Source organism: Podarcis bocagei (assembly GCF_964188305.1).
Source record: "Podarcis bocagei genome assembly, chromosome: 17".
NCBI classification, from domain to species: domain Eukaryota; kingdom Metazoa; phylum Chordata; class Lepidosauria; order Squamata; family Lacertidae; genus Podarcis; species Podarcis bocagei.
The window spans coordinates 7,250,343-7,274,967 of NC_138143.1; the positions used below are offsets into that span (position 1 = coordinate 7,250,343).

The 24,625-nt window shown below is 43.2% G+C and overlaps 1 protein-coding gene and 1 long non-coding RNA gene across 2 annotated transcripts in view; one reads left to right on the forward strand and one right to left on the reverse strand.

Annotated features, from left to right (window-relative positions):
• PDE4A (phosphodiesterase 4A) overlaps nucleotides 1-24,625 on the forward strand; it is a 346,813-nt gene that overhangs the window by 23,493 nt on the left and 298,695 nt on the right. The window contains exon 2 of the mRNA XM_081175709.1: nucleotides 5,734-5,966. Coding sequence (XP_081031835.1) covers nucleotides 5,791-5,966 — 176 coding nt within the window. The 5' untranslated portion in view covers nucleotides 5,734-5,790. The remainder of the gene's footprint in view (nucleotides 1-5,733; nucleotides 5,967-24,625) is intronic.
• Nucleotides 14,238-18,704, reverse strand: LOC308576460. Its single transcript, XR_014003244.1, has 2 exons — nucleotides 16,578-18,704; nucleotides 14,238-15,381 (listed from the first exon to the last, which is right to left on the reverse strand). It is a non-coding gene; the product is annotated as an uncharacterized lncRNA (long non-coding RNA).

Genomic DNA, 24,625 nt, shown 5'->3' on the forward strand with positions numbered 1-24,625 from the left:
CAGAGACCGAAACCGACCAGGGACCAGCTAGATGCAGTGATCAAGATCTATGATCATGTCTCCTGCATAGCAATAGGAGTTCCAAATTATTAATTCAAAGCTTTCTAAATCACCCTTCACAGTACAGCACACAGCAATGACACCCACAGCGATATACAATATTTCAGAGTACAAGCATAATAGTATATATTAAACCACATTTCTGTACATTGTACTTCTATTACCTTTAGGGGCAGTGCCTATCAAAGAACAGAGACGTGCCCCAAGGACTCTGTCTGAGGCTGTAATCCTTTACATATTTACCATAAGACCAATTGAACTCAATAGGAGTTGCTTCTGGGTAGACATGCATAGGATAGTGCAATGAGAAAGGTTAAAATGGCTTTGATTTTGTTTTAGACTACCAGTAGGGTTCATCTGATTGACAAGCGCACACACACACAAAAACCACCTGCAGAGAAATATTGATATAAGAAAATTGAAGCTCTATGAAATAAGTTTATGTCCCTAAGTGCATTGGGTCTAAAGGCATTTGCATTCAATACATGTCTACAAACACAGAAAACAGAAAACAAACCCATACACAAGTTCGCAAACCTACACTTTAAATGCCGTCCTTTAAATCAGCACACCCTCTAGTTTACCTAGCTGTCAAAAAGGGAAGCTATCAAGCAGACTGGCCACTAGGAGTGCTATAGCAGATGGCCCTAAACTGATAGTATCCATTAGTATTCAGAGATGTGTGTCTTCCAGAAGTAATAAGTATCTCCATATTTTATGAATGGGAACACAAGAATCATGAATGAAATAGTTTATTTATGAATAGAACTCAAACCAAAAGTCCTAATATTGTACACAGAGTGAACCAGGGTGGCTTAGGCAGTTGTGTTTCACCTGTCTTTGCCCCACCACCATGTTCCTAACCTGCCAATAGGTAGCCAGGAACTTTCTTAAGGAACTGTCAAATGGGCAATACCAGCTGGCTGGGGACTCGACAAAGGGAAGGGTAGTGATCTGTGCCTGAATGGGGGGGGGGGGTTAAGTAAGACGGCAAGAAATGAAATAAGGCTTGCACTAGTTAAAATTTCAAGAGGAAATGCAAATAGGTATCAAAATGCAAGAGACACCCAGAGACTTGTAATTCAAAATATCTCGATAGACAAGTTGCAAATAATGTACCTCCTTTTTTTGTTATGTTTCTGTTATGTTTTGTGGGTGGGTTTTTTTTTCCGTAATGGGTTGGGCAAAATCTGAACTTTAAAAAGATGCTTAGAGTCTCCCTTCCTCTTGTCACTGGAAGTGAACCGTGTTGCAGCAGACCAAATAAAGGATCAGACTTACCAGCCATTCTGCTTTTACTCAGTACTTTTCTTCCAGGAAAAAGGGTGCCAGTATTGCGGACCCTTGAGCACCTCCAGGGAAAAAAGCACTGCTTTTACTTAACCTGGTTTCCGTCTCCAATTTTACTAAGACCACTGAGTGAACATTAAGGGAACACAAGTCCCTTGAGCAGGGTTGAGGTGCAAAGGAAATCCCTGATTTTTATAACAATCGGGACTATTGCCAATGCATCCATAGAACTAAATTATAAGCAAGGAGCTTTGCAGACATCTTCGGAACCTTGTTTCCAAATCTCAGAGTCTACTCTGTCTCATGCTGTGCTAGAGGAAAAAAAAATAGAGAATCAACAAGCTGCTCTCCATTAAGCTGGAGGGAGGGGGAAGAGCAAAATGAGAAAGGAAAGCAGGGAACAAGCCTATTTCTTCTCCTCTCTGTTTTTTTACAAGAGTGATTTCCTAGCTCAAGAGAAGAGAGTCCCATTGGGCCTGCTGGTGTTATTCTATGATTGAAATCTTGCAAAAAAGTGAGGGAAGGGCTGAGCAAAGCTGTGGCAAGGAGTCAGCTCTTTCTCTCCCCATTCCCTTTTCTGACTAACGGTAAAGAAATAACCCTCATGTTCAGCCCAGACACTGAGATCCAGCGCCGAGGGCATTCTGGCAGTTCCCTCATTGCGAGAAGTGAGGTTACAGGGAAAAAGACAGAGGGCCTTCTCGGTAGTGGCACCCGCCCTGTAGAACGTCCTTCCTTCAGATGTGAAAGAAATAAGCAGCTATCTTATCTTTAAAAGACATCTGAAGGCAGCCCTGTTTAGGGAAGCTTTTAATATTTAATGCTGTATTATTATTTTTTTGTTTGTTTTTAACACTCGATTGGGAGCCACCCAGAGTGGCTGGGGAAACTCAAGTATTATTATTATTATTATTATTATTATTATTATTATTATTATTATTACCCAGATGATCTTAGAGCAGGGGTTGTCAGGTTTTATTGGTGACCCAGAGTCCGAGCCACCATTTTAATTTCCCAGAAGAAATATTGTAGGGAAACACGTGCATGTTCCTTCTAAGGAAATTCTGTGAAAGGAGAATAAGTGTGCCGTGACCATCTTGCATAGTTTCCCCTGCTATTGAGGAATGCTCCCTGTTGTTATTAGACAGCAACAACATTGAGGTGTACACGTGCTTGTGCGTAACATCCATATTGTGTGATCTCCAAGATCAGGACCAGCAGGACATAAACATCTTCCTATCGTATGCATAAGGTTGTAGGGGTGGTTGTCTCGCCAAAAGGGCTGGTGACCCAGTGGTGGATTTATGGTGTGTGGGACCTTCAGCTTAACCCTTTTGGGGGGCCCTATTTGTTCCTTGAAATGAATGTTCCTGTGTCAAAACTAGGGCTGCATGAGATGACGTTACTTATTGGCTAAAAGCACTGACAAGTGGGAGCAGTCAGACTGACTCATTTAAGAGAAATTGCTTAGAGGGGTACCTGCAGATTATGCTTCATAACTTTCTAGGAGGGCTAGAGATTTGCTTGCTTGTTTGCTTGCTTGCTTATTTATTTATAAGATAGTTCAGAGTCTGACGCCTCTGTTCAAGGTTGCCACTGAAGGCCTTCATGGGGCCTGGAGTGGTGACCCCCACCCTAATGAGTCTACCTCCATTGACTTTAGTTGAGGTGTAAGAAAATTGAAGACTAGAAACAGTGCAACGAACTAAAACACTAGAATTCAACAATGGCAATTCATTCTTTGTAGTCGCATTTCAAAGGTATCCTCTCAGTTAACAATGTATACCAATAACTTGGATGCTCCTCAGCCAGAGGTCCCTAATTCTGGGCATACATATAAATCTGCCACTGATGTGACCGCTGGCTTAGAGGCAGCAGATGCTGATATAACACTTGTTTGGGCCAGTTTCTCAGCTGTATTCTGGTTCCAGAGATGGCTCTTGTTCATAGGCGCCGACTCCATGGGGCTTGAGGGGGCTCGAGCCCCCTCAAAAAAATTTTTGGGGGGGCTCAGCCCCCCCAATAATCTCGGGCGGGCGCCCTTTCAGCAGAGCGCCGCCGCCGTCCCCCGCCTCCTCCTCACCTGCTCCTTCGCCAGCCAGCCAGCCGCGCGCCCTAATCGGAGGCACTGACGGAAATCCCGCGAGAACAGGGGAATCCCGACTGGCCACACCTCCCAGCCAGCCAATCGGCTGGCTGGGGGGCGTGGCTTGCCCTATTTAGGGCCGGAGCCACTTTATTTGCATATTCATGAGCTTATTTATTATTCATGAGCTTTCCCGGGCCCCCCCAATATTTTTTCTAAGTCCGCGTCCCTGCTCTTGTTTCCTCAGACTTTGGTGTAACCTGATGCCTGAATAGCATCTAAACAGCCCCATATGAATCTATATATCTAAAGACAGAGCTGTAGCGGTTGGGTGGGGGGAGGGGTTAGCCAGTTTTTTTTGTGTTAGAATGTTCAGGGTGGCAGGAGAGCATATATTGTTTATTAATATCCTTCCTAACTTGCGCTAGCAAATTCCTTTACTTAGCAGAGTTTACATTCCCCTTTTCACGCACAGCAGATAGCTGGTTGCAGGCTTGTGTAAGCCTCTCACTATTATACAATTCAGTCTGTCTCAGATTGAATTGTATAGTTCCTGGTAAATTCCTTTTAATCCCTCTTAAAAGAATAAAGACACGACAATCTTATTTAAAGTCAATGAAAGAAGTTTACTCACATCAGTTCACAGGATTCCTGAAGGCATACTTAGTTACAAATATGTACATGTGGATCTACCCCATATGGGGGAATAGTTCCAGTGCTTATGCTAGCTGAAAGCTAGCATAGCAGTCCCTAGCTAAAAAGCTGGTCCAATGAAGAAGGAAGTCAAAGAAGAGAGAGAGTGCTGTGTGACTTTTCCTTTTTGTTACCTGGACAGGTAAGGTCACGCTCACCTCTGCTCACATGCAAGGAAGGATGCTCCAGCCCAGGAAGTAACAGGAAGTTTCGACTGGCTGGACCAACATGTCCACTCTAGGAAAACAAGGAACGTTGTATTTGATCCCAGTGGATTACAACCAACATTTTTGTCCTGGGTGAAGCTTCCAGAGCCGGCGCCATTGAGACTCCCAACCTACGTGTGCGTGTGTGTATGCAAATGCACATGGGGTGTGTGTGTGCCAAACTGGGTCTTTGTCCTCGGTGAAATAAAGCCTAGTTTCGCCCCTGCTGAAGACTTCTAACTTCATATAGACTTCATGGCTTCAACAATGGCCAACTTTTCTCTTTCCCCACCTGTCATTGCTTTGTTTACCATCTAGCTTGATGAAAAAGTGCTGGAGAAATAAATAAAAAAGCTAGCACACTATTTTGTTATATCTGGCCTGATAGAGATATTGCCTTAATATATACTTTGGAATTCACCTATCTAAGACATCCAGCTAATTAAAGAGGTACATTTGAAGTGCCTGCATGAACAATGTACATTGCCTTGAGTTCCTGGGACGAAAGGCAAAAGTGAAACAAGCAAATAACACAATGGATGCTGTCACTGGCATTTTGCAGCATTTAACGGCACCCTGTTGTCCCATCATTGTCAGGCCGCACTGCTGCTTGCCAAATGAGGAATGAACAGAGGTGGGCTTAGGAATCACATTTCCAAACCCAATTCATATCTCAGCTTGGTAGAGGGGAGAAATTTGATACAGATTAAAGGGGAACTGGGACGTGGGTGGCGCTGTGGGTTAAACCACTGTGCCGCTTGGGCTTGCTGATCGAAAGGTTGGCAGTTCGAATCCCCACAACGGGGTGAGCTCCCGTTGTTCAGTCCCAGCTCCTGCCAACCTAGCAGTTCGAAAGCACGCCAGTGCAAGTAGATACATAGGTACCACTCTGGCAGGAAGGTAAATGGTTTCACCAGAAGCAGCTTAGTCATGCTGGCCACATGACCTGGAAAACCTGTCTACGGAAGCGAACAAACGCTGGCTCCCTCGGTCTGTAAAGCGAGATGAGTGCCGCAACCCCAGAGTCGTTCGCGACTGGACTTAATTGTCAGGGGTCCCTTTACTTTTACCTTTAAAGGGGAACTACCAAATTCTCATTTGAAACAAAGGCATCCTTAAAATTCACCCATATTCACACTTACTCAAACTTTGCAGTAAAGTTATGCAACCAGCCAATGTTTTACAAAACATTACAACAGCATACAAAAATGCATTATATTAGGGGAAAGTCAGAGAACCAAAACTGACAGATCTTTCTATTCCTAAATTCAGCTTTATCTTGCCTGCTTGTATCCATACCTGGCAAGCTGAGGCTGCATTATGTAGCTCTTTAAGTTTCTGATACCCTGTTGAATGGAGTAACCCAATTCCCACCCCTCTCCCTCTTCTCCTCTGCAGAAGCCCAAGGACACATTGGACCCCAGCTGGTGCAGCCGCTCCTACACTTCCTCCAACATGCTGGGTGCCGACCTGCGTCGGGGACGTAGACGCCTCTCCTCCAGCCTGCAAGTCCCACCCTGGAAGCCCATAGATAGAGCGCGCTCACCAGAGCCCGACAATGTCCAGCGGCCAACTACTCTCCCACTACGAATCCCTCCACGAATTTCTATCACCCATGCTGACCCAGACAGGTAAGGCAAAGGGAGATAGGGATCCTACAGATCTGAGATGCTAGCACACAGAGTATATAAGGGGTGGTTATTTGCTGTGTTGCATTTGGAGCTCCTGGGAAGAGAGGGTTGGGAGTGACCTCTGTAATAATGTGAGGGCAGGCATCCAGAAAAAGAGTTGTGGAAATTGTTTCCCCACCACACCTGTGTCTCGTTCATATGTAAAAACTTTGCTACCATGTAATCAGCATATAATTTACAAGGAATCTCTGGATCTACAAACGGCCAACAAAGGTGGGTTAGAAATTCAATTGCAGACTTATGTTCACATCTGGTGGGGGTGTAAAAATGTATAATTTTTTGCCAAAGGATGTTTAAGGAGATAACAGAAATCACTGGGTTAAAGCTGACCGAAAGTTCAGAAGTTGCATTATTATCAATTTATGATGGGGTGGAAGGTTCACAGGCTATGAAGGACTTGCTCACAAAGTTATTGGCAGCTGCACAAGTTGTTATAGCTAGGAAGTGGAAGGGGCAAGCAGAATGTAAAATGGAAGAATAGTATAAAGAGGTGTGGGATATACCTATTACTGATAAATTAACATGTGCCATTAAGGTAAGATGGGGAATATGCAGGATAACTTATTGCGAGGAGATATGGAGGGTGTTTGTAGAATTTGTACTGTTAAAATGGAAAGAGGTCAAACCATCGCAAGAAGTGTTGAAATTTTGGGAGGTTGGATAGTTACAATGGAATGGTCTCTGGGGTGGGGTGCACATTTTTATTCTTATTTATTTATTCTTATTACTTTGGCAAAATAAAAAATCATTAAAAAAGAAAGAAATTCAATTGCACATTACAGGAGAAATTTCATCATTTAAGTTTGCTTTCTAGTGGCAAGATTGGTGGTGGTCATAGTGAACAGAACAGAAGCAACATGGCCCAAAACCTTACTAAGCCCAAACAGTCCACTGTATATGATGTCAATAAACAGTGTCTGGTTGCAGTTAAGAAAGAGCAGAATTGATGCAGCAATCCTGGCCTCTGATTCCACCATCAGCATCAGCTTCTGTTCATGTTTGCTGAGGAGAAGTTCTGGGACTTGCTTCCTCTTCTTCAGCCAGGCTGTCAAAGTTGTGGAGAGATGCTTAGATGGTAGTTCAGATAAATAATTGGGGAAGAGTACAGAGTTGGATTCTCTTGTGTTGGCCTAGTTCACACATCACAGTAAACTGTAGTTAATGGTTTACTGCAGGCATGTCCAAAGTCTGTTTTGGGGGCCTAATCCGGCCCGTCGGTTGGTTTAATCCGGCCCCTGTGCCAGTTTGTTTCCTGGGGTAAAATCCTAAAAAAAACCTCAACAACTTCAACCCAAAAATAGGTCAACAACTGGTTGGCCCTTTGGTCGGCCCTCGCGGCCCTTCACTTCATCAAATCTGGCCCTCTTTGAAAAATGTTTGGACACCACTGGTTTACTGTGAATGAACCTGCTTTGCAGGAAGAAGGTTTTGCGTTATATCTGAACCGAGATTGTGGATTGTTTCAGTGAAGCAAACAGCAACCTCTGGTTCAGATGTAACACAGCCAGGGATGGTGGTTTGTTTCCCAGCAGGAAGAAGCCAAGCAAGGAAGACTGACGCATGAATGGTTAACCCATTAGCTATGGCTAATGAAGCTGACTTAGCTAGCCCTGGCCCCAAGAGCTCAGACCTCTTCCTCCTCTTCTAGGCTGTGATACACCCATTATATCCATTTGTTTATTATTATCAAATGATAAATATATACTAGGATGCTTTTTGAGCTGCTCCTATTGGAATGTAAGTTCTTAATAATGCTAAATCTCTTTTCTTTGCGATTCCTGTTTCATTGAGTCCAAGTTTGTTTACCTGTGTTTCGCTCTGGCATTTAAGAAACTGCACCCACTTCTCTCCATATGGTTTCTAAACACCTTAGCTAGTACATATTGTAGTGGGTTGCGGGGGTGGGGGTGTAGCCTGCATGATTCTCAGGTCCCTTCTGATTCCTGGGGTCCTGGATCCAGTAAGGCTTAAAATGTAATGGAGGATCCCATTGTTGAACTAGCCAGTTAGCTTCTTGATGTGTTAATGGGCCTAACTAAGCATGGCTGCTAGTATAAGAAAGCAAATGGCTCTGTGGCAGAGAGCAAAGAGGTGAGGCCCCTCCCTCACCTGGCTGATAGAGAGAAGGACAACAGCCGGAACAATGTATGAAAGAACGGGGCAAGAAGCAGGCAGAAGCCAGAGGGCGAGAGTCATGCTTGATTTCTGCTGGAATCCAAGGCTATGACTATAGGAGAAGCAAGACCTCTTGGGGTGTTGATGCTGTGAGCACCTCCATCATAGGGTCAGGTTGTATATGTGTGTAAATAAACCATATATCATAAAGACACCACAGTCTCTGCTGTACCTCATTTCAAGGAAACTCAACCCTGGGCATCATGCTATCTTGACCTGGTTGGAGTCTAGGGAGACGTGCAACATTATTAACACTATACCTCAATTAGGTGTAAAAGGACGACTTTGACAAGTTTGCCATCCAAGCAGAAAAAAGCAACTTGGATGGAGTTTATTTTCGGTTGAACCCATTGTTAAAAATTATATTTATTTATTTTTAAGTATTCTGCCTCTGGAGTGATTCAAAGAGTTCAAGTCCCAGGCAATTTTCAGGTGCCAGAACTTTTGATGCCAGGAGTTGTGGGTAACCGCAGGCACTGGTGGTGTCAGCCTAACCTTTGCCCAGGTGAGCAGAGTGGGGCTATGGTAAAATAGAGTGTTGCTTGTGCAATTCAGAATAGGACTCCTTGAATGAGACGCTAGTTGCTGCTTTGAGCAGCATTATATCTGGATGGATTGAGCCCAATACTGGATGACTGGGGTGGGGGAGACTTGGAATGGAATTTTGTGGGTAACTCAGTTGTGCCCCCTGCAAGGCAGCCATTAATAATTGTTTTTGTTCTCTCTTTTATTTCAAAGAGAGGTGGTAGATTCATAGAATTGTAGAGTTGTAAGGTATCCCAAGGATCATCTATTCCAACCCCCTGAAATGCAGGAATCTTAACAGAAAAAAAAGAGTGTTTTCTTTCTCCTCCTCTTTGTATGCTCACTACACACATCAGACCATTAGGGTTAATCCAGAGAGATTTACGATTAAATCTGCCTCTGAACTTCCCAACCACACCATCTGTATTAAGTGGCTTATTCAGATCAGAGATATACATTTCCCTGTGACAGAAATTCCCTTTAAAACCTCCTTCATCTCCTTAACTTCCCTCCCTCTCAAGCCACCATTCCAGAGGGGGTTGGCATAATCCTCTGAGTGACGATCTCCTCTTTGATAATCTCCTGTTTGCTGTGCTTTGAGGGAGCTCTGAGCCCAAAGCCAATGCTGAAAACATCTCAGCCAAAGGATCATGATTAGTTTAGTACTACTGGCAAGCCAGGTGCCCCGACCTTATATTTGTACATTTTTGCCTAAGTGTAGAACCTGACATCTATCCCTATTGAAATTCATTTTGTTAGTTCTCCAATCGTTTAAGGTCATCTTGAATCCTGATTCTGTCTTCTGCTGCGTTAGCTACTTTCATGGGAAAGGCAATATTAATTGCATCATAGACATCCACACAGGTGGATTCATCCATGAGACAAGGTGGGGCAAGTGTCTCACGCAGCAGGATTCACAGCAACAGTAGCAGATCCCAGTGTAGTTCTTTATTCTCCCCCCTGGTTCGTGTGTGTGTGTGTGTGTGTGTGTGTGTGTAATTAATTTAGGAATTTGAACTGCTAGGCTAGCAGGAGCTGGGACAGAGCAACGGGCGCTCACCATGTCACGGGGATTCGAGCCGCCGACCTTCTGATCAGCGAGCTCAAGAGGCTCAGTGGTTTAGACCGAGGGCAGTCTTAAGCATATCTGGCACCGTGGTGCAAAGCTCCCTCCGGCGGCCCCACCCCACCCCGTTTCCCTGAGTTTTTTAGGGAGGACGGCGCTGCCAGCGGGGCTGGAGGAGGAGGGCAGCGGCTGGAGGGTGGCTCCTCTGGCGGGGAAGAGGTAGAGGCTGGACGCGGCACCTCCCAGCTCAGCTGGCCACTTCGTGCCACAGTGGCCATGGCAGACGGAGGCTCCGGGCATGGCACACCTTTGGCACGGCATGGCGGAGGTGGGCAAGGGCGGTGAGTTGATGCCGAGAGGTGCCGCATCCAGTCTCCACCTCTTCCCTGGTACCTTCCAGAACTTGGCGCCCTGGCGCCCCGCACCACTAGCCTCTATGAGTAAGACGCCCCTGTTTAGACCACAGCGCGCCGCAACCCCATAGTCACCTTTGACTGGTCTTAACCGTCCAGGGGTCCTTTACCTTTACCTTTCACCTTTTAGTTTAGAAATACACCAGAAATAGTTACAAGCATGGTTGGGAAAGAAATAAGAATCATATACTTTTTGGATTGCTATGCAGTGTCTGGTGTGTATACAGTCATACCTCATGTTATGTCCGCTTCAGGTCGCATTTTTTTGGGTTGCGGACTGCCGAAACCCAGAAGTACCGGAACAGGTTACTTTTGGGCTTCGGCAGTTGCGCATGCGCAGAAGCGCCGAATCACAACCCGTGCATGCGCAGATGCAGGTTGCAAACGTGCATCCTGCATGGATCACGTTCACAAACTGAGTGTCCACTGTACATTGTTTATAGTTATGTGGAGGGCCAGGAAAGAAATTAAAGCATTGCGGAAGTAGTGGGCATGGAAAGTAACAGAAAATGATAGTTGATCCACCCCCAAACACTGAAACAAATCGTCTACAGCCCCAAGTGGAGATGTTTGGAGCTGCATTTCCCTGAATTTACAAGGGGGAAGCATTGAGACTGGTGTTGTTTGAAGGCTAGCATCATTTGGACTACACAAATCAAATGGGACCACAAACGGCTGCAAACACGCAGTATACTCCCGTGTATTTGCTAAGTGTACCTTACAATGTTGTGGCAGCCACCTCCATCACCCTCTTATTAAGGGCCAAGTTCCATGTGGCAGCACAGCCCACGTGCATTTGCATTCCTCATGCCTGCATCTGCACTATGCTCTATTCCTGGCTTTGCCCCCTCCAGTTTTGGCAAGAACTTGTCAGAAAGATAACGTTCTGGCTTAGCCACAATAGAACTCTGGCGGTCTGCAAATCTGCTGGATTGCTTGCTATTCTTTTACCATTGTGAGGCACAAAGGCACCAGAGTTAAGATGGTGATTATCAATAATGGGGTGCATTTTGGATTCCCAACTAACTGCCACGCAGCAGATCTTGTGTCTTAATGCTATGCAATTATAGCGAGCAGCATATGCCATCATTAGCACTCCCTGGTGCGCTGGGGAAGGGGGTATTAGCTAAAAGCATGCTTATTTTTAGAAGGTCCTTTAAATGTTTCTTTTTTGAAAGAAAACACCCATAAATAGTCCTTTAGTCCCCAAGAGCCCTATTAGTTGAAGCAGCATGATGTGCCCTGAGATTAGTATTAATGTGCAGCCCACTTTATAAACTAATCTGGGAATTGTCTTTTTAACACTAGAGGAATATATGCTCAGCATTGACTTCTCTAAAGCTGCAGTCCTGTGCACATTTCCCTGGGAGTAAGCCAAAAGGAATACCTTGTCACTGCACTGTCACAGGCTGCTGTTTTAAGGGCCTCTTCACACATTATATATTTGGAGGCACACCTGTGATAAGGAACAAGAAGTGTTTTTCAGTCTGAGGGTGGCATTCCCTCATGAACCTTTCAGGGGCTGGATGACTATGGTGCAACTTGAATAAAATATGGGAGGGGCCCATATAATCTTCTTTTTTAAAAAAATATATATTAATTTTCCATTTAAATATATATAATCACATCATTATTATCCGCTTTACCTCTTTGGCTCTTTAGAGCCTATCGACTTCCTTCCCTCCCACCTCTTGGCTTTCAAAATTAACCTTTATATCACAGCATTTTATATATTTTCCTATTCTAATAAGACTCATAACAAAATACCTTGACATTTAAATAAATGTAGAAAGGTAAAAAAATTCTCATTACAAGTCTTCAGATACCCCTACTAGTGTTGTTGATGGTTTACAATGATCTTTCAAATATTGTATAAATTTACTCCAGTCTTTTTGGAAAACGTGATCATGCTGTTTTCAGATTTTTCCCGTCAGCTTCGCCAGTTCCTCAGAGTCCATCAGTTTCATCTGCCACTCTTCTTTTGTTGGTACTTCTTGCTGTTTCCATTTTTGGGCTAAAAGGGTTCTTGCTGCTGTTGTTGCATACATGCAAAATCTTTTATCTTTTCTTGGCATCTCTTCGCCTACTATATCCAGTAAAAAGGCTTCTGGTTTTTTAACAAAAGTGTTTTAAAACATTTTCTTTACCTCGTTATTTATCATTTCCCAGAAAGCCTTTAGGAGGGGCCCAGATAATCAGTCACAAGATGTGGCCCACATACACACCCCATTTGAATGGCAATGCCTATCAATTTGGGAGGCTTTGCCCCCCGAATATTTTATTGGGAGTGAAGGGACTTGAGCCCCTAGGAATTGGCTCCTCGGCTTTTCTGGATGGGGCCAGAGACATACAACATGACTCTTAACTTTTTCCATAGGCAACATACCAGCCAAGTGGAAGTCAGAGGTTTCTACCAGGATTCTTCCCCAGCCACAAGATTAGGTGAGCTCTGGTGGAGCAGTACCCTACTTGCCCTCCTGGACTAGCCTCAACTGGTTTTCTTAATAGCAAAGCTGGAGATTATATTTTAGGTGGTATACCAGGTAAAAGAAAAAAGTCAATAGAAGTTAAATTGCATAGCATCAGCTAGTGGTTGGAGGAAATGTAACTGTCAACCAGATGCAGGCGACAGGAATTCATTTCTCTCCAGTTTCATTATCCTGTTTTTGAAGGGCTCAATTTGCAATTCTCATAAAAAAACAACAACAACTAATAATCCTGTGTTGGTCTATAAGGGGGGAGGGAATCCAAAGTTCATAGTGGGATTTTGCAAGCATTCATATGCTCAGAGAGTGAGCTGCAGGCAGTCTTTTGTTTCTCCTGCACTGACGTTCTAGGATGTGTGGTGGTCACCTGCCTATGTTACCGGGTGGATCTTGCTCTGTAATATACTGTTTGTCACTCAGACTGCAACCATTTGGTGGAGCATTCTTGCAGCCTGAGCCAATTCTAAGAAGACAAAATTGTTCCATGCAAGCAAAGCCATCTCTCAGGAACATTAACAGCAGGCAGCATTGATAGCTTTATAATCAAGGAGCCGATTCCAAGGCAGCACTGACACAAACTCTGCAGGAAATATGTGCGTCTTTCCTAGAGACCAGTGAATGTATTTTAATCTTCTCCATCTTAAATGTAAAGCACATTTGATTAAATGTAAGTTGCCTTCCCCATCCCCTCCATGTGATGTGCTACATCCAAGGTTTCATTATGAAACTGTTAACTTTTACAAATGTGTAATGTATTTTTCCTTTTACAGTATGGATTATAGACACAGAGAGCACTGTCTGCACAGATAACAATTTTGCTGTGTTGTACAGGGAAATTTGTTCCTAAATACCTGTGGTCTTCTGTCAAAGTCATTCCCGGCTGCAAATTACTGTGGGAAAGCTGTAAGGGGCAGAACTGTATTTATGGCAGCAATAAAATAAAATAAGATCTGGTGAAATGTGGCAGAAAACCCAACTTTCTGGAAGACTAAAAACTGAAAAGTTTACGGGACTTGAAGAAAATTATGGATCTGTTCAAAATTAAAGTATGTATAATTAAGTGGGCCTCAGATTTAGTCACTTCTTAATTATTTTGTATTTGATTCTTCTCTCAACTTGTTTCTACCTGCAGCTTAGAGCTGAAATGAGAGATATGATTTGGTAAAAGACATGGTTCTTTTTTGTACACAGATATTTCATCATATTTAATTACGTCTCACTTCTTAGGTGTGTGGCGCTATTTTGTTTTGTGTTCCATCATTTTTAATTTTTTATTCTACCTAAAGCTGGAAGTGGCCTAGGTCTCTCTGGACTACGGAAACTGAGTGTCCCTGATCATTGTTCTTGCTGGCCAGGGCTGGTAGCAGCACACAAGCACTCAAAGGCTTGGCCAGTATTCTCTGTAAAACGGACTGCACCCACCCACATCCCAAGCATGTCCCAGAACTTTTTGCGAATTGCAGTGTTTCTGAAATGCAGAAAACTTGAAAAGCACAATAGACAATAGAGTCTGCAGCAAAATAAGCACTCCAGCATAAGTTTGCAATGAGATAGCATTCCTTTTATTGCTAAAAGAGATCAAAATCAACATCTAGATATAACAATTTGATTCTTTTCGTCCCCCCCAATTTATATTTCACCCTATGTTGTAATCATCCCAGGAACATTCAGTTAAAAACAAAAAAATTAAACATAATATGCATAAGGAAAGATAAAAACGAACAAATTTGATAATAAATATACAGAATCTTCCTTGCTAAGATTTAAAAGCCAGTCACAGGACTGGAGCCGTTCCTTAGCCACACTCCTAATGAGTCTGGCATGGTTTCCGTTTTAATATTCCTTTGATATCTCCACCAAATAGTGGGTTTTTCTTCACACTCAAGTGTCACAGAAGAGTAATACAGTAATGCCCTCATTGAAAGCGTTGGGCTTTCAGTGCCTGTAACACTTTCTGGGTCGTCTACAAATTTTTGCTTGGAAGTGATTATTTCACTCATTTTCCAAAAATATTTTCCACCCAGAACCAGCGTTCCACTTAAGATCTGTGAAGCTGCTGCATTAAACCAAGTATAGATAGAAATTCCAGCACACTGTTCTGTTTCAATGGGAGGCACTCCCAAAACCTCAGGAAGCTTAATTCCTTCGTTTGTTAATATAGAATGCAGATTCCACGAAATGGAAATAAGTACCAATGTACCTGCTGCCAAGTCCACAATTGCTCCGATGGAAAAGAAGGTGATGATGAAATCATCGTGTTTTCCCGGCTTAAATATGTTATAAAGCACAAAGGCCATACAAAAACGGTCACCGCATTGGCAATTGAGGCCAATGGCATCAAGTCCTGGGCAAGGATGATTTCAGAGGGTAGGGACTCCTCATCGTTTAATGGTATGGATGTGATGTTGATCTTCTTCATTGTCATTCTGCACACAGAACAGGCGCCCCAGATCCCAGTTCCCACAATGCCAGGTTTGTTGCTGCCCATGGTGTTCTCAATCTGCCACACTCTCCATTCAAGATTGGCAGATGTGGAGCAGATGTTCATAACGCAACCAATAAGAGCCAGGACAAAGGCACCCAGTTGCAAACAGAATACCCTGCACAACAACCATACTGGAAAGGAGCCAAAATGTGCCTGGGGTGGAACTTTAGCTTTGGTACTGGGAAAGCTGGCGATAGAAGGCATGCTGGAGAAAAACACAGACAAAAGATAACCGTTAGATACTTAGACACAATATCACATGGATATCCACCTGGCCTAGGGGGCGAGGCCCACACTCACCAGCCCTACTGAAGAGGCTCCTCTTGAGGCCGGAGGAACATTGCCCAGCTGTGAAGCACGAAGGCTGCTCCCTGCAAGGCCCTTTCCACCTGGCCTAGGTGGAACATCACCCGGCTAATGTTTTCTTGATTTATTGATTTAATATGCTGTAAACAGCTTTGAGATTTTTATTAAAAATATAAAGCGGTATAGAAATTAAAAAATAAATTTAATAAATAAATCTCCTAAAGTTTGAGCAAATAGTGATGTGTAGCTAAAACAATGCCATCATTCTAGGGCAAATTCTGCATTTCCCACCTTGAGACGTTGGAATGGAAAAGTCTGCTGTACTTGCAATCATAAGTGCCAGGAATCAGACTTCCCCAGGGGGAAGAAATTGCACAACTGCACAGCCCCTTTTGTTCTATTGGACCCCCTCAATGCAGATAATTGGGCTCTTGTCTACTCCTCCTCTGCTCCCCTCCCTACCCTCTCCATTGTTAAAATGTCAGGCATGATCCAACCAAAGTTACACATTCTACCCTTGAAAGAAAGTTTGGTGCAACAAATTAATACAGCTAGTAAAGGTAAAGGAACCCTTGACCATTAGGTCCAGTCGTGACCGACTCTGGGGTTGCGGCGCTCATCTTGCTTTACTGGCCGAGGGAGCCGGCGTACAGCTTCCGGATCATGTGGCCAGCATGACTAAGCCGCTTCTGGCGAACCGGAACAGCACACGGAAATGCCATTTGCCTTCCCGCCGGAGCGGTACCTATTTATCTACTTGCACTTTGACGTACTTTCGAACTGCTAGGTTGGCAGGAGCAGGGACAGAGCAACGGGAGCTCACCCCGTTGTGGGGATTTGAACCACTGACCTACTGATCAGCAAGTCCTAGGCTCTGTGGTTTAACCCACAGTGCCACCCGCTACTGTTCAGTAAATAATCCTTTCTGACTTTAGTCCCCCCCCCCTCTCTGAAACACACACACACACACAATGTGAAAAGCCTACCAATTGGCTCTCAGACAGGACAAAAGGAAATAAAAGTCAATTTGTTCTTATCTGAGAAAACACTGCTATGTTGGTGGGGAACTGAGGAGTGCTGCATATATGCACCTACACGAAATCACTTCTTCAGCTAGTCTCTGGTATGCAAGGGCTTTTTCCAGGGCTTTCTCTTCGTGTGTCTGACCTAAGAGAAGACCTGAGAAGAGAGAAGCTGGTCTGAGCATGGTAGCAACCACTCCTTGGAGTTCTGAGGCAGTTGCAATGCAGCTTGCTTTGAACTTTCAGAACATCAGAAATCATAACTCCAAAGTACTGGTCGTTTAGTACATTTGGCAACTGCTTGGAGGCAGTATGCATTTGAATACCAGTATGATTCTTCAACTTTTAAAAGACACCTTTTTGTTAGATGTAAGCTTATGCAAAGATTGGATACAAAATGTGGAAATAAACACCCCAGCTGCCAGTTCCAAAGGAATGAGCGAGCCAGATTTGAAATAAACAAATACACAAATAAACAAATATTTAGTTGTTTCCATTGGGTTTGAACACCACTTTGAATTACAGCAACTTTATTCAGTAGTACTGGTGGATCTGACTAGTCCAGTATCCCTTTTCTAAAAATGAAAAGCTTTATAAAAACTCTATGGGGACAGGCAAGTATTAACTCCATATTACAGTCTGTCAGATGTGTGGAGACGTCTGGTACTGTGAAATAATTTATTGCTTAAGTTCGGGCTACTTTGTAAATGATGAGGGGGATCTTTGACTCAGAGGTTTCCCAGCCCATTGGTTGCTTTCCTGGTCACCCGAATATCAATTCTCCCTACATTCACTGTGTTGGTCCCCAGGTAGATGACTCTTTTGAGATTCGCTGATCTTCATGTGCTATGGACTCATAATAATTTTTTTTGGTAGATTTATAAGTCTTCTACAGATACTTTTCCTGCACATGCTCGTGGGGATTCCTTCCCTTATAAAATGTGGGACTGAAAATATCCAGCATTCCCAATTTGAATCCCTGAATGGGAAGTAGCAGACACACCCTGTGTGAAGGAGCACTTTCCTCTTACTGGTACTTTTGGGAACATGGGATATAAACGAACCGTCCCTCAATCTAGAGATCTGTAAGCCCCCAGTATACTGCTAAATCAATTTCATTGCTTTGACCTTTCCTGTTAAGGGAGATGCTACAGCTCTTGGGTCATTGCTGTTGCCCGTTTCTGTACCTTCCCCAGCTTCATGATACCCGTTTTGAGACTTGGCGACTAAAAGAGCACACAGTATTCTAAATGTTAACGTCTCCCTCCGCAAAGAAATGGCCTCGAATTACCTGCCCCTTTCAGTTCTGCCTTTTAAGCCCCAGACTCCTTTGTTCTGAATATTTTGTCACAAGCTCAGCTTTCCACCCTCCCCTTAGAGCCACAAGGCCCCGGGCTAAAATACACTGCTACCAAAAATGGCAAAGTGCTCAGTTTAGCAGCGGAAGAAGAAATGAAGCTGCAAGCGGGTTTTGTGTCATTCCCTCGCTCTCAAGGGCTATTTTCTTCAAGCGGTGGTTAGGAAAAAGAAGAGTTTTGGATTTGATATCCCGCTTTATCACTACCCGAAGGAGTCTCAAAGCGGCTAACATTCTCCTTTCCCCCACAACAAACACTCTGTGAGGTGAGTGGGGCTGAGAGACTTCAGAGAAGCGTGACTGGCCCAAGGTCACCCAGCAGCTGCACGTGGAGGAGTGGGGAAGCGAACCCGGTTCACCAGATTACGAGTCCACCGCTCTTAGCCATGGGGTGCAGGGCATGGGCATAGCCATGCTTTTTGTTGGGAGGGGAGGCCTTTTGATGGGGGGGCAGAACCAATGTGATTGGTCAGTTAGTTAAGTATATTTTTTATTGTTTTACTTGATCTAGAGGGGACAGCTGTCCTCACCTTGGCTATGCCCATGGTGCAGGGGGGCAGCTGTCCCCCTAAATCCAGTAAATAAATAAAAATACTTAACTAACTGTCCAATTGCGTCACAGATAACTCAGTTCTGCCCCCGCAACATAAAGCTCCCCCCCCCATAAGTCCTGGCTATGCCCATGACAAATATAAGATAAAAAACAAATAAAATAAAACCTACATACAGCAACAGTGTTTTGTGTTGTGTAGGCTCCTATGATGTAAGTAATGGGCCCCGCCTGCTAGGCTGCTCCCTAAAATACCACTGGTTCTCTCATTTCTATATCAGTTACTTTGATATGATACATATTATGTTATGTGCAAATGGCAAATAGATACCTGCTAGGTCCATAAATTACCATATAGCATAAATTCAACACAAAAAACACCGACAATTTGTTGTTGACAAAGGACAGCTGGACAAATAAAGGGCCCCATTACCTTCAGTGGCTTAGGGCCTCATCAAACCTAAATTTGGCCCCACCTACAAGTTGCTGTGTCTTCATCTGACTTTCAACCCAGGTGTGCAGTTTTCAGAAGGAAAGGGGGCAGAAAAACAAAAGGTGTGAAATCCCCACAACACGCGCTCAAAGGACCTTCTAGGATTGTGACCCACATTCAGTTCTTTACAAGTATAAAAATCATAGGCGTGTATGACAGAAATATCAGCAATATTCTGGAACTCCAGTTCTGTCTATCTATAAACGGTGTTAATTTTAGCCATCTTCTAGCTAGCTATAACAGGGGTGGGTGTGTGCGTAGACCAGCAACACTTAATTATCTAATCTGCTTTCAAGGCAAGCTCATAGTTGTGACAGAAAATTTATGATGGGAATCCGAGAAGAGGAAAACCAAAGAGACTCCATTTTGCTTCAGATAATAGGCAAATCAAGGCAGACATAATTTAGCCTTCTCTGCAACTTGCTGGCTTTTCTAACACACCCCACCTACCTCAATACTAACAACAACAACAACAACATTTTTATCATTTATACCCCACCTATGTGGCTGGGTTTCCCCAGCCACTCTGGGTGGCTTACAGCACATTAAAAATTGTAAAACAGACATTAAATAGTTCCCAATACTGTACAGAGTTGCCTTCAGGTGTCTTCTAAAAGCCACATAGTTGTCCTTGACATTGACATCTGCCATTGCAATAGTCTGACACCCCACCTCACATTTAGATTTTGCCATTTTCACTTCTCCCACTTCCCCCCAAAATGTACCGACCAGCAAACTTAGCTAAAACTGCCAGACGTTCCATCACCCCCTAACCTGCTTAACTGAGAAGCTGATGCTGACTTTGCAAGATGACTTCAGGAAAAAAAAAAAAGAAATACTAGGTTGCCATAGTGATTGCTTACGCTGAATGCTAAAAGCCAATAGAGTCATAGTATTATTAATGTATGGAATTAAACAGTATAAGATGTGCGAGCTATTCTGTAAAAAGACAGGCAGGTTTTGGAACTTGATTCCCTTGTACCTTCTTACTGCAGTCTGAATAAATCTTTTCTTTTTCCACCCTGGTGTGATTCTTGACTCATCATCCCAGCATTGGACTTTTGTCCATAACAGATACATCTACAGATTCAGAATTTCTCTGGTGCTTCATATATATTACATCAGTATTCTGAACTGCCCTCCTCAAAAGGATGTTATGAAGAGTAACGATGCCTCGAATCTGATCTACTAATCAAAACTCTCAGGTTGAGATCCTATTCACCTATGATTTTATTTCTTGCTGTGAGACACCCTGAGAACTACTACTACTACTACTACTACAGTGGTGCCCCGCAAGACGAATGCCTCGCAAGACAAAAAACTCGCTAGACGAAAGGTTTTTTCATTCGCGATTTGCCTCGCAAGACGAATTTCCCTATGGGCTTGCTTCGCAAGACGAAAACTTCTTGCGACTTTGTTAAACCGTTTAAACCGTGCTTCGCAAGACGAAAAATTCGTTAGACGGCAAAAATTGCGGAACGAATTAATTTCGTCTTGCGGGGCACCACTGTACTACTACTACTAATAATAATAATAATTATACCCAGCCCATCTGGCTGGATTTCCACAGCCACTCTGGGTGGCTCCCAACAGAATTAAAAGCACAATAAAACATAGGTAAAGGTAAAGGGACCATTAGGTCCAGTCGTGGCCAACTCTGGGGTTGCAGCGCTCATCTCGCTTTACTGGCTGAGGAAGCCGGCATACAGCTTCTGGGTCATGTGGCCAGCATGACTAAGCCGCTTCTGGCGAACCAGAGCAGCACATGGAAATGCCATTTACCTTCCCTCCGGAGTGTTACCTATTTACTTGCACTTTGACGTGCTTTCGAACTGCTAAGTTGGCAGGAGCTGGGACCGAGCAACAGGCGCTCACCCTGTCGCAGGGATTTGAACTGCCGGCCTTCTGATCTGCAAGCCCTAGGCTCTGTGGTTTAGACCATAGCACCACCCGCATCCTTAAAACATAGGTAGACATATAAAGAACGTTAGAAATAGCTAAGGGCTGGATTCAATGAGCTCAGTGCTATAGCGGAAGTCAGTGCAATGGATCTCACCAGGGCAAGGGGGCTTTCCTCCCCGTTCCTCCCTCAGATCTACTCTGGGGAGTCAGGAGAACCCCCAGAACAAAATGAGATAGGGAGCGTGATTGTTCCATCTGGCAAGCGGAAATGCTTTCGCTGATGGAGTGATCAGAAGCACTTAGTGTTTTAATCCCTCCCTCTAATTAAATTAAATTAATGAGTGTGCACTGTTTTAACACAGTGGGACTTACTTTTGCATAAACACGCCTAAGATTGTGCCATGAAGTGGTTCACAAGCCAGTAGCCCAGTTCAGACACCACCACTGTGTTAACCATAGCTAGAAAGCGAAACAAATGGTTGACCTTTCAAATAATTAGGCAAGCGTAAGAGTTGCTTGTTGGTTTTCATTTTCTGTCTGCCTAGCACTTTTTTCGCAAGAGTGGTAGCCTCCAGAGGTGGAGCAACAACTGCAATTATTGTTCAGGCATTATGTCAAGCCATGGTGAACACAAACCGTGTTATGTAAACCTTCTAACAAAACTTTCTGATTCTGATTTGCCAGATTGGAATTCAGTGCACCTTCTGTGACCAAGCTCTGTTCACTTTTTTTGCTTAAGCTTTCAGCTCATTAAGCAAAGTTAACATTATGCTAAGTATGATTGTAGTAACGAGGCCCAAGGTGCTGCTCAGGAAATAGAAGCAGGCAGCAAAATGTCACAAGTCATTTGTGATACTTGCAGCTTGTCAGCACTTACTCCAAGAAGCAGATTGTTTAAATTGTCAGAGAATACAACCAAGACTTTCAGAAGCAGGTGAAAACTTTTTCCTTCTGCGCCTATTTGCAAGCCTTTATAATGGCAGCCTAAACTTCCCAGGTACACTATGCATCTAATGTAGCAAAAAAGTTCATTTAATAAAAGCTTATAAAGTTATTATATGAAGAACAGAAGCAAAATGAGAGCTGGATCTGGAAGCTGAAGAAACACTGGGGGAGGGGGGAATCACGGAGAACAGGCTGGTTAATGGCAATGAGCCTTTAATAAGAATTAATTAGGTGCATTTTTTCCACTGCTGTCTCAAAGGTATACATACATTTGTGTCAGCAGTTCCAGTTGGAGTTTTTAGCTGGAATGTAGGAAGTGTAACCCCACAAATGTAGCATGAGAGACCCAATCCTGAGGCAGCATTGATGCGTTCCTAAAAAGTAAAGCACACGAGCAAAACTCTGAAAGTAGCTTCATTGATTTTCAAGTGAAACCAGAACTCTTCCTGCTGGGACTTATGGATATACAGTTAGAAAAGAGCAATAGAATTTTGTTACAATATATGATTACGGCTGCGAGACTTTTGTATGCACAAAAACGGGAGGACTGCTAGAATGGCTGCTAAAACTGGCGGACTTAGTTGATATGGCAAAACTGACATGTTTAGTCAGAGAAAAGTCATTGTTACCATTTGTTAAATATTGGAAAACTCTCATGGACTTTTTTCGTGAAAAACAAAAAGAAATAATGACATCTGGATTTGAGGATTGTAGATAATATTTCTTTATAGAAAGTGGTTTTGTGGGGTATTGGATTGGATGAATGAAGTGAATATTGTTTTTATATAGCAGACAGATGAAGAATTGGAAGTTCTGTATTTTCTGAATCTTATTTTTCTATCTTACTATTTTAACCTCTTCTATTTCCTTCCTTCCTTCCTTCCTTCCTTCCTTCCTTCCTTCCTTCCTTCCTTCCTTCCATCCATCCATCCTTTCTTTTTCTTTCTCTATTTCTCTCCCCCTCCCCCTTTTGTGTTTTTATTGTATCCATATAAAAATATTGGTTTGGTTTTAAAAAAGGAAAAGATAGTAAGTTTTTCTCTATAAACCTTAACATTTTTTTAAAAAAAGAATGTAGTTCCATGCCTCACTACAGATCCAGGTTTTGCTTTCTCTCCCTTCCTTCCTTCCTTCCTTCCTTCCTTCCTTCCTTCCTTCCTTTGCCTTTGCCACTGGATAGACACTGATAGCAAGGACAGCATACAGAAACAAAAATCTCAAAGTCTACAAATGAAATACAAAATGCAATCTATAACCACAAAACCATTATGGAGCCGATTGAAATGATAAAGTATCTGTCACATATATATCTTATCTAAATCTTACACCATGGTTCTAAGTGTATTCTAATCAGTTGTCCATAGTTGATGAAGATACCAACCCAACACACCCTTCTCGCCCCCCCTTCTGGTAATGCCCTGTATTCTCCAGTGACCTTTGCAGATTGAATAAAATCCTGCCACACAGCGCTAAAATTATGTAGCTGTGCTTTTCCTTGTAGCTAACATGTGGATAAAGTAATTTCCACCTGATAATACTATACCTTGGTTCTCCACTGCCTTGGTACTCAAACTTGGAACCCAAACACTGCAAACCCGGAAGTACCGGTAAGTGTGAAGGTTTGCAAACTTTTTCAGAAGTCGAACATGCTCCACCTTGAGTGCCACACTTCTGTTTTGAGTGTTATGCTTCCAATTTGAGTGCCACACTTCTGTTTTGACTGCCACACTTCCATTTTGAGTGTTATGCTGAGGTCTGTCTGTTTTTGCTATTTATTTTCCGTTTCTGTTTCTGTGGCTCTTTTTTGTTTTGTTTTTGTGACTGTGTGGAACCTATTTCAGCTACTGATTGATTGATTGTGTGACTGCAGTACATTGTTTATTGCTTTCATCTTATGGATCAGTGGTCTCGTTAGTAAAATCCATGTTAAATTGGTGTTTTAGGGGTTGTTTTTAAAAGTCTGGAACAGATTAATCCATTTTGCATTACTTTCTGTGGGAAAGTATGCCTTGGTTTTGGAACGCTTTGGTTTTGGAACGGACTTCCAGAACGGATTAAGTTTGAGAACCAAGGTACCACTGAATATCATATGTTTCTGTGGCAAGTCTTTGAAGACACATTGTCGAGGTTTCTCCAGTTCTGTACTATTGTTTTTCTAGCTTTCACCAGTAAATATGCTATCAAACCCTTAGAGCTTATCACCTGATTAGATCCTGTAAATATTGATAAAATAAACAATTATGGAGTGACATCTATCAGTGTGTTTGTCATTTTTATCATTTCAACATGAAATAAGGCCCCAAACCTTTCAACATATGGGCATGTCCTCCACAAACGTAAATATACCCTTTTATTGTGGTAGCTTTGCGCTTGGAATCGACAGAGGACATAATATGTGCCAGTTGGTTCGGCATAGGATACCACTGTTGTAAAATTTTGAGAAGTATTTCTCTGGTGTTAGCTGATATTGATTTAAATGGTTTGTTTAACCATAAAATACTCCATGTGGGGTCCTTTATATTGTTTTCAAGATCATCTTCCCCAATCGAACTTAAACCTATGAGACAGCCTAATTCAGTCTCCAGCCATGTTGTATATAAATACAGTGAGCCAGTGTGGTGTAGTGGTTAAGAGCAGTAGTCTCGTAATCTGGGGAACCGGGTTCGCGTCTCCGCTCCTCCACCTGCAGCTGCTGGGTGACCTTGGGCTAGTCACACTTCTTGAAGTCTCTCAGCCCCACTCACCTCACAGAGTGTTTGTTGTGGGGGAGGAAGGGAAAGGAGAATGTGAGCCGCTTTGAGACTCTTTAAAGGGAGTGAAAGGCGGGGTATCAAATCCAAACTCTTCTTCTTCTTCTTCTTCTTCTTCTTCTTC